Raw genomic sequence first — 10,684 nt, 5'->3', positions numbered from 1 at the left:
TGCTCAAAATGAGCAATAGACCATTGAAGAGATGACTGCTATTCTTGCCAAGGAAGAAAAGGACATGAAAAAGGGAAGAGCATAAGAAGTATCTCCATGGTTACAAATCCAAACAATTCTCACAGGGAGAGTTCACATCCAACAACTTTAGTGACCAATCCTAAGGGAAATGGACAAGCAAGATCATCTTCAACTGGTCACAAGAATGAGTTTTTCAAAGAAAAATGTAACTTTTGTCAATGTTTCGGGCATAAGAAAGCTGATTGTCGAAAGCACAAAGCTCATTTAGAAAAGAAAGGTAATTGTCTTGTGATGGTTTCTTGAGAATCCAATATTATTGATGTCCTCAAACACTTGGTGGTTGGATACTGGAGCTACAATTCATGTTACAAATTTCTTGCAGGCAGTGACACGTTGAAGAAGGCCGAGTAGGTTGGAGGAGTATGTATACATGGGAGATGATACTAAAGTCAGAGTTGAAGTTTTTGGGATTGTTAGACTGAAATTGAATACTATGCATTTTTGGAGTTTCATGATACTGCTTATTTATCCTCTATTAGGAGGAATTTGATTTCTATATCTATTTTTGATAGACTAGGTTATAGTCTTTATTTTAGATCTAGAAAATTGACTTTGTATCGTGACTCTTAGTTGGATGGAAATGGAGCTTTATGTGGAAACTTATATAAACTTGATTTACATGATGTTGTACCTGTTACTTCTTCCTCTTGTCCTTCTTCGTCTCTTAAAGTTGTTGTTGGTTCTAAACGTGCAAGATTAGATTTGAAATCTTCCATGCTTTAGCTAAACATTTAGGATATACTTCTAGAGATAGAATGGAGACATTGGTGAAATATGGTGTACTTTAGGATCTTGATTTCTATGATTTGATTACCTGTGTTGATTGTATAAAGGGAAGTTGATTGTCAAGGTTAGAAAGAGTAAGTCAGAAAAATGTGCAAATGTATTAGAGCTTACGAATAATGATATTTGTGGGCCTTTTGTTCCACCACTCTTGAAGATAAATACCGTGGCACTTTAGCAAAAATAGTGAGTATACGGTGAAAAGCAAATATAAGACGACAGTGGCTATAAGGGAAGAATCAACATAGTCAGATTCATTAAGAATGGAAGCATGGTGGACCTCGCTTTGGAGCGGAAAATTCTTTCAAAAATTAAGCATTTTGTTTGGAAAACATGTCATAAATGGCTCCCTATGAATCATACTTTGTCCAAACGAGATTTGTCCATAAATCCTACTGCTACCCAGTGCTCTAAAGGAAAGAAAACTGATGCTTTTCATGTGTTATGGGGTTGTCGCTATAGTGTGATAGATTGGAAGTAGTGTGGGCTATGACATCAATTCAAAGATAAACGTAGTACAGACGTGATAACCTTCATGGAAGAAATGAGAGAGGTATGGCCTACTACTACATTTGATTTCTTTCTTATTGTGGCTTGAAATGTATGGAACATTAGAACAAGTGTTGATCCATGGGGGGTGTCTGCCCGCGAGCTGGGGACATGGTAGATTTGTGTGATAAGCTTTTACAGAAGATTCCAATGGGAAGAATAAAGTGGTTGCTACTAGAGAAAATGTTCACTGAACTGGCCAACAGAAGGTTGTCTTAAAATCAATGTCGATGCATATCTACATTGCAAAGATGGGTGTCTTGCTATGAGTTATGTGGCGATCGAGAGGGGATCATGGAGATCTCCTATTTGCACCACCCAAATATATGCAGCAAGAAAAACAGGTGTTGGAAGTTGAACTTATGGGTATTCGAGAAGTATTATTAGTTGGGATCCAACACAGTGCTAGAAAATTTAGTGTAGAAATAGATTGTTTAAGGGCATTTCTGCTGATTCAAGAAAAGGATGATAGTTGTTGGGACATTGATGATTTACTACACCAAATTTGTTCACTGTTGCTTCATTCGAAGGTGTTGGGTTTGTTTTTTTTTTTTTAGAGAAGCCAATATTGTGGCTCACATTTTAGTCAATCAAGCTTTATTATTCAAAGCTAGTGCTATACGAATTGGGATTATACCCCCTTAATTATGTTCGTCAAACTCTTCGAGCTGATGAGCCATTTCTTTCCTAATTAATGAATCCCACACTACTACAAGGAAAGGCTTTTATCCCGGTTTTTAAGGCTTTTTATCCCTGTTTTCGCTAATATGAAATCCGGGAGGTATACCAGTAGGATAAAAGGTATTTAAAAAACCGGGATAAAAGGGGTACTTTTTATCCAGGTTTTTAGAGAAAAGTGGGATAAAAGGGTACAAAAAAGTGGGATAAAATGTACCCTTTTATCCCACTTTTTATGAAAAAATTGGGATAAAAGGGTTCATTTTATCCCTTTTTTTTTTTTTTTTTTATAAAAAGTAACCTTTAATTTGAAATGTATAGGTTTTTTATTTTTTTCTTTTAATTTTATTACATGTCATTTCATTTATTTTTTTCAATAATAATAAATATAATTTTTATTTTTATAATTATATAGAGTATGTTTAAAAAAAACTTAATTAAAAATAAATGATTAATATCATTTTTAATAACAACAATAATAATTTGTAAGTTCAATTCTAAATAACACTTTACATATTATGCATAAATCTCTAAATTAAATACTACACATTGTCTAAAAAAAATACAATAAAAGACTACTAGTTAATTTTTATATATCAAGGGAAGCAATTGACTTAACCACTGTTGTCGAAGCGGTAAGAGATGATCGTCCTCAGAATATTGGGATAGAGAAACATGGCATTGTCAAATTAAAAAAAATAAAACTAACTAAGAATATAGTACTTTTTTATGTTTGTATTTATAGTAAACATGAGTATATACTTACTTTTGTTTTTATGGCTGTAATAGGATTTGAATGTTGAAGCATATCACGAATGTAAGTTAGTACATAGGAACCACATTCGTAATTGTATGGTTGCTTTGGACAAGCAAAGGTCCATATCTCCGGTCCATTTTTGCCAAATACAATAGCATTTGAACTAATATTTGCATATGCACTGTTATTAAAAAAATTATAAGTTAAGCATTTAGAATTTATTAATTGATGATTATATTAGAATGAATAACTTAAAGTTCTAAACTTACGCCTTTATCATCTGAGCAATGTCTGACGGGATTTTAGATTTAAGCGGGTTTAAGAATACAACTCTTCCCGATGTCATTGCTATAATCAACATCCAATGCTTGCTGAAAAAAGTAACAATGTTATATTAATATAAAAATAAATATTATAGGGAAAGTGAAATAGATGTGTGATTCTTACCCTATGTTCCATGGTATAAAATAATATTGTCCTACATGAGTCATAGTGTTTAACCAAATTGATAATTGATTGATGGCTACCACCTTGTCCTGCTCATTGTTATAACTAAGAAGCTCGACATCATAAAACTTGTATAACTCTTTTTGTCTTTGATTTAAATTTTCCCAAATGCATCTGTTTAAAAAAGAAAAAAAAATCAAATAGAGTCCTAAAAAAAATGGGCAGAGTTTCCCTTATTTCCATAACATTCCCGAAATTTTTTTTAAGTGCATAGCAATACAACAAATGGGCAGAGTTTTTCCTTATATCTCCACACAGTCAATCAAACCCAGAACCTACTTCACTACGGATGAATATCTAAGATATTCAAACTCCACTAACATAATATATGACTATATGATATATTAATCAAAGTTAATGAGATACCTTAGTCCAAATAACATAGCTGAACCCGTAAGTTCATCTTGGGTGGCCACTTGTATGACATCTGCGGAAGTTATGTAGATGTGAACTCGGTAGAATAAGGATGGGTTGACAGGAACCCTCACAAACTCATTTTTACCTTTTACTCTCATATATTCCAAGAACATGGCCTGAAGAGAAATATGAGTCTTGTCAAGTACCTCTGCAATGAATTTCTCATAAGATTTAGTGGAATCAAGATGTTCCACTATCTTCTCTTTTCCTCATAGTCCATTGGTTCTTGGTATTCATAGTTGCCACTCGGTTCTTGGTCTTCATTTTCCAAGGGTTGTTCTTGTTCTTCATAGATGTCGGTCAGTTCTTGGTCTTCATTTGCCAAGGGTTGTTCTTGTTCTTCATAGATGTCGGTCGGTTCTTGGTCTTCATGTCGCTGTTCATTTCTATATTCATTGTCTAAGGCTTGAAGCTCTTCTGTTTGTGCATTTTTTTGTGCTTTTAGCCTTTCAATTTCAGCTTTTAATCTTTTGATTTCAGCGACATGTCCACTATCGACATCGACCTCAACTCTTTTCTTTCTTTGCATTCTACCAAACACGGTAGAAATCTTGGCAAATGACCTGCAACATAATGTACCAACTTAGTTAGACTCTAAATATATATAAAAAAGAAGTAATATGACTCAATTAAAGAAACATCATACCCAACAGCTCTAACACGACCTTGGTGCTCAGGTGTGCCTAAAGCTTGCGTTAAGATATCATTCCTGTAACACCCTAACTACCTTAGGCGTATTACGTGATTTTTAAACGTACTGTGCAGCTCGTTGCTAATCAACGAGGTTTATGGAAAAACGTGATTAATTAAAATTTTGCTTTTTAATTAAACTTATAAACCATATTACAAAAGACTCGGGATCCCGATTATAAAATCATTTACAAAAAGGTTTAACTGTTTAACCATTACATAAAAATAAAAGTCGTCTAACGACCAGTTACAAAAATTCAGCCTTGCTGTCCCGAGGATCGTACGCTCCAGGGCCTACTTAGCCCCGACATGTACAATCTCATAAGCTCGCTCACGGTCCATCAGTTATAGCCTTGCCTTTACCTACACATGAACGTAAACTGTGAGTCGACAGACTCAGTAAGAAAAGCATAATAATATCATACATAATTCTAACTGCCGTGTCCAACACGATACTGAGTCCCGCTACTGCCATGTCCAACATGGTACTGAGCCACTACTGCCATGTCCAACATGGTACTGAGTTCTGAACGTTCATAGGGACGGTACTATTGACACGTAACAACCTGATCGGTCGAACCGGTCATACTCCGGCTGCTGGTCATACTCCCGCCTGTACCGACGTGTTACTATATCCTCCTGATCGGTCGAACCGGTCATACTCCGCCGCGGTCATACTCCGGCTGTACCGACGGGATACGTCAATAGCACGGAACCACCAACCAAGTGTCGGCTGATCGGTCAAGCCAGGTCATACTCGGCTTGGTCATACTCCGGCTTTGTACCGACGTGACAGGGTTGGATGGTTCGAAGCCAACATACAACTAATGTAATCTAATAGGCTTCCTACATGCACGCTAAACATGTAATCTACATATGCATACTGTTATACTAATCTTACCTGGATTCCGATTTCAGGTGTCTTGGTCAACTTTTGGTAATCGGCCGAAGGCTGACGGCGGATTGCGGCTCCTAAACCATAAAAATCACAACGCTATAAGTGACACGCTAAATCACTTCCCGGGGACTTAAACTAGGAACTAAAAGTTTCCCTATCGATAAAAAGCATGGCAATACCCCTAAAAACATAAAAACGAGGAAAACTAGGGTTTCTGAAAATTCCCCAACCGGTAGACTCAGGTTCAACCGAATTCCGGTCGGGAATTATGCGGACCCTCATCCGGAATTCGGTTGCACAATTCCGTGTTCCGCAGAATTTTTCAAAAATTCCTAACTCAACCAAATCAAACCCAATTGGTTCCAAACCTTCCCGGACACCTTTCTAAAATACCCCAAAAGAACAAATCCAAGGCATCAAACTAACCCGAGAATTCACAGAGACACAAAATGCCATTAAAGCTCAAGCTTTGAGTTCTAAACTCAAACTTGAGCAATTCCCACAAACATGCATTCAAACCTAGTTAATTCTACTCAAATATGCATGAATAAGCCTCTGAAAACTATTAGAAACTACAGCAACAACACAGAAACAGAATCACAATATTTTCCTCCAAAAATCACATTTTTGCATAGAAAACTCAAAGCTTTAAACAATCTATCCAACATGCTTTCAACATAGCTCAATTAACATCAATTAACATGCTTTAAACCACATATATTAACAACAAAATCACAGCAGCAACAACAACTAAAAATCATGCTAGAATCATCATATTTTCAACAAAATTCAAGAGAAAACTAAAGAAGCTAACCTAGCTTGAAGAATACTTAGCTTTGGATGAGAATCCACTAGAAAATCAAAGCAAAAATCCACCCTTTTTCACCCACATGCACAGCCGAGAGAGAGAGGAAAAGAGAGAGAGCTTTGAGTGTAATTTTGGAAATTTTCTTTCTTTTTTCTAAACTTAGTGATTTTTTGATAAAAAGAGAAATGAAATAAACTACATGCAATATTCATTTCAGCCAAGTATACAATTAAATAATTATTTAATTTCAAATAAACAAGCCACTAAAAGACAAAACATCATTGGGGCAAAAAGACCATTTTGCCCCTCCATTCTAAAACCACATAAAAATCACTAAAGGGGTATTTTTGGGACATTCTAAATTCCCGGCCATTCCCGACATTCCCAATGTCTAAAACCCGTCCCCAAACTACTAACATACTAAGTTGTGATTTCTACTGAACCAAACGCTGAGTTCCAAAATACCGGACACTGGAAATGCAAAATATGCAAGCTACTGAATAACATAAATAACAGTATAATAAATTATTTAAATAGCTATAAATAATTTCATAATTAATCACAATTAACTGATAATTTCTAAATTAACTAAGCGGGCTTTACAAGCTATCCCCTTAAAAGGATTTCGTCCCCGAAATCTAACCTGAATAACTCTGGATATTGAGCTCTCATATCTGACTCTAGCTCCCAGGTGGCTTCTTCCACCTTACTGTTTCTCCAGAGAACCTTGACCAAAGCTATGGTCTTATTCCGAAGGACTTTATCCTTTCTATCCGGGATGCCGCCTTTGGTTGTTCCTCATAAGTCATATTGAAGACTCTCATAACTGAGTATATGAGTGGGGTCTGAAACGTATTTTCTCAACATTGATACATGGAATACGTTGTGGCTGATAAGGTGGAGGCAATGCTAACCGATATGCCACTTGACCTATCTTCTCGAGAATCTCGAAAGGTCCTGTAAATCTAGGGCATAACTTGCCTCTTTTCCCGAAACGTTTAATCCCCTTCATCGGAGATACCCGTAAAAACACATGTTCCCCTACTTGGAACTCAACATCTCTGCGTTTCGGATGCGTAACTCTTACGTCCGCTCCGTGAGGCAAGCATTCTAGCTTTTATCTTTTCTATCGCCTCATTGGTCCATTGTCTTGACTGCGGACCTAGGTATTTCCTCTCCCCTGTCTCATCCCAGTGGATAGGGGATCTGCATTTCCTACCGTACAACAGTTCATAGGGAGCCATCCCTATCGTACTCTGATAACTGTTGTTGTAAGAAAATTCTATCAACGGTAGATACTTACTCCATGAGCCCTCAAAGTCCATAACACAGGCTCTCAACATATCCTCCAATATCTGAATTGTCCTTTCGGACTGACCATCTGTCTGAGGATGGAATGCTGTACTGAATTTCAGCTTTGTACCCATTGCCCGTTGCAAACTTTGCCAAAATTTGGAGGTGAATTTCGGATCCCTGTCCGAAACTATAGACTTCGGTACCCCGTGAAGTCTTACTATCTCTCTGACGTACGGTTACGCCTGATCCACTGAAAATGTTGTTCTAACCGGCAGAAAGTGAGCAGATTTCGTAAATCGGTCCACCACTACCCAGATGGAATCATACAAACCCGTGGTCCTAGGTAACCCGACCACAAAATCCATCGTAATATCTTCCCATTTCCATTCTGGTAGGGTTAGAGGCTGCAACAACCCTGCTGGTCTCTGATGTTCAGCCTTAATCTGCTGACAAGTGAGGCATCTCGATACAAATTCTACCAAATTCTTCTTCATACCGCTCCACCAGAAGTACGGTTTCAGATCTTGGTACATCTTGGTGGTGCCGGGATGCAGAGAATACGGGGTAGAATGAGCCTCCTCAAAGATCTCATTTCTCAGTTCCACACTGCTCGGAACACAAACTCTGGCTTTATACAAAAGCATTCCACTGTCTGACACCGAAAAGTCCTTGGCTTGACCAGCCAACACCTCATCTCGGATCTTCACTAACTCTGGATCTGTCATCTGAGCGACTTTTATTCTTTCCAACAGATCAGATTGCAGCGTTAAGTTGTGAAGCTGACCCACCACAAACTCAATGCTGGATCTAACCATATCCTCTGCTAGTTGAGGTGAGATCTGAATCATACTAGCTACTTGCCCGGGACCCTTTCTGCTCAGGGCATCAGCCACTACATTGGCTTTTCCGGGATGATAGAGGATCTCACAATCGTAGTCCTTCACTAGTTCCAACCAACGTCTTTGTCTCATGTTCAAATCTTTCTGAGTAAAGAAATACTTGAGACTTTTATGGTCGGTATAGATCTCACACTTCTCCCCATAAAGGTAATGCCGCCAAATCTTCAGTGCAAAAACCGCTGCGGCCAATTCTAAATCATGAGTCGGGTATCGCTGTTCATAATCCTTTAACTGACGGGAGGCATAAGCGATAACCCGGTCGGCTTGCATCAATACACACCCCAAACCCTGTTTGGATGCGTCACAATAGACTACGAACTTCTCCTTGTCCGAAGGCAAAGCTAGCACCGGAGCAGTAATCAACCTCTGCTTCAGCTCCTGAAAGCTAGCTTCGCACTTATCTGACCAAATACACCGCTGATTCTTCTTTGTAAGCTCGGTTAGGGGCATTGAAATTTTGGAGAACCCCTCCACGAACCTACGGTAGTACCCAGCTAATCCCAAGAAGCTTCTGATCTCTGTCACTGTCTTCGGTCTCGGCCAATCCCTGACGGATTCAATCTTCCCGGGATCCACCTTGATCCCATCTTTACTCACAATGTGCCCTAGGAAGGACACCTGAGACAACCAGAACTCACATTTCTTGAACTTGGCGTAAAGCTTATGTTCTCGAAGTCGTTGCAGTACCATCTGAAGATGTAACTCATGCTCCTCTTCTGATTGAGAGTACACGAGGATGTCGTCGATAAACACAATCACACAGATATCGAGGAAATCCTTGAATACTCTATTCATCAGGTCCATGAATGTTGCAGGAGCATTGGTTAGTCCGAATGACATAACCAGAAACTCGTAATGTCCATACCTAGTGCGGAAAGCCGTCTTTGGAATGTCCTCCTCTCGGATTCTCAACTGATGATAACCCGAACGGAGATCAATCTTAGAAAAGACCGTCTTCCCCTGAAGCTGATCGAACAAGTCATCAATCCTAGGTAATGGGTATTTATTCTTCACCGTCAGCTTGTTCAACTCCCTGTAGTCGATGCACATCCTCATAGATCCATCCTTCTTCTTGACAAACAAAACCGGGGCTCCCCAGGGTGACACACTGGGCCGAATGAACCCTATGTCAAGCAACCCTTGGAGCTGAATCTTTAATTCCTTAAGTTCAGCTGGAGCCATCCTATACGGGGCTTTGGAAACCGGTTCCACCCCTGGTGCCAAGTCAATCACGAAATCAATCTCCCGCTGAGGTGGTAACCCTGGAAGTTCTTCGGGAAAAACGTCCAAAAATTCCCGAACCACTCTGATGTCCTCTGGCCGAATGGTGTCTGGCCGAGTGGTGTCCACCACCACGGCCAGAAACCCTAAGCACCCGCCGTGCAACAATTCTCTCGCTGACATAGCCGAGATCACCGGGATCCGAGATCCCTGAACTGAACCCACAAATACAAACGGTTCTTCACTTTCCGGTTGGAAGACCACCATCTTCCTTTTACAATCAATGCTCGCCGAATATTTAGATAGGAAATCCATTCCTAAAATAATATCGAATTCGACTAAGCTCATCTCTATCAGATCAGCGCTTAACTCTCTACCATCTATCCTGATCGGCATAGACCTAATCCACCTATTGGAGATGACCAATTCTTTTCCAGGTAACAGGGTTCCAAACCCTGATTCATATCTATCATAGGGTCTACCCAATTTACTAAAGACTCTGGCCGCCACATAAGAATGTGTAGCCCCAGAATCAAACAGCACTGAATATAGCGAGTTGTTAATAGAAAGCTGACCTGTGACTACTGATGGGCTGGCATCTGCATCAGCCTGCGTGATAGCGAACACCACCGGTGCAGGTGGGTATCGCTGGAGCTCGCGGTGCCTCTGGTCGAAGCTGGGGACATTCCCTCTTGAAGTGCCCGGGCATGCCACAATGAAAGCATCCCTGACCTTTGCATTCGCCCCGATGGTGCCTCTTGCAGCTAGGGCACCCGAGATAGGAGAATCGGGTCTCAGTACCACCAGGACGACTCCCTCTGTTCTGGTTCCCCCGGAACCTCTTGTTCTGACTCGAGCCACCGGAAGCAGTGGGTGCTCTCTTCCTCTGATCAATGGCCGAACCACTACTCCCCCTGCTATAGCCTGATGCAGGAGGGGTAGGAGCTCCGCCACTCACCGGAGTACTGGCTGATTCTGACATACACCCCACTGCGCCCTCAGCTCGCAGTGCCTTCTCCACCATCTGAGCATAGGTGGTGCTGTCGTCGGTGGTAATCATCAGATCATGCCTGATCTTGGGATTCCACCCGTCTAGATAC

The 10,684-nt window shown here is 39.9% G+C and overlaps 1 protein-coding gene across 1 annotated transcript; it reads right to left on the bottom strand.

Annotated features, from left to right (window-relative positions):
• Positions 1-967: 967 nt before the first annotated feature.
• Positions 968-3,976, bottom strand: LOC133034095 (uncharacterized). The gene is made up of 4 exons (XM_061109115.1): positions 3,722-3,976; positions 3,118-3,219; positions 2,858-3,029; positions 968-1,165 (listed from the first exon to the last, which is right to left on the bottom strand). Exons 1-4 carry the CDS (start codon positions 3,883-3,885, stop codon positions 968-970), a joined length of 636 nt encoding a protein of 211 aa, XP_060965098.1. The 5' UTR covers positions 3,886-3,976.
• Between the last annotated feature and the right edge of the window lie 6,708 nt (positions 3,977-10,684).

The sequence above is a fragment of the Cannabis sativa genome, chromosome 2, assembly GCF_029168945.1.
Source record: "Cannabis sativa cultivar Pink pepper isolate KNU-18-1 chromosome 2, ASM2916894v1, whole genome shotgun sequence".
NCBI lineage: Eukaryota > Viridiplantae > Streptophyta > Magnoliopsida > Rosales > Cannabaceae > Cannabis > Cannabis sativa.
This window is presented reverse-complemented; position numbering and strand designations above follow the sequence as displayed.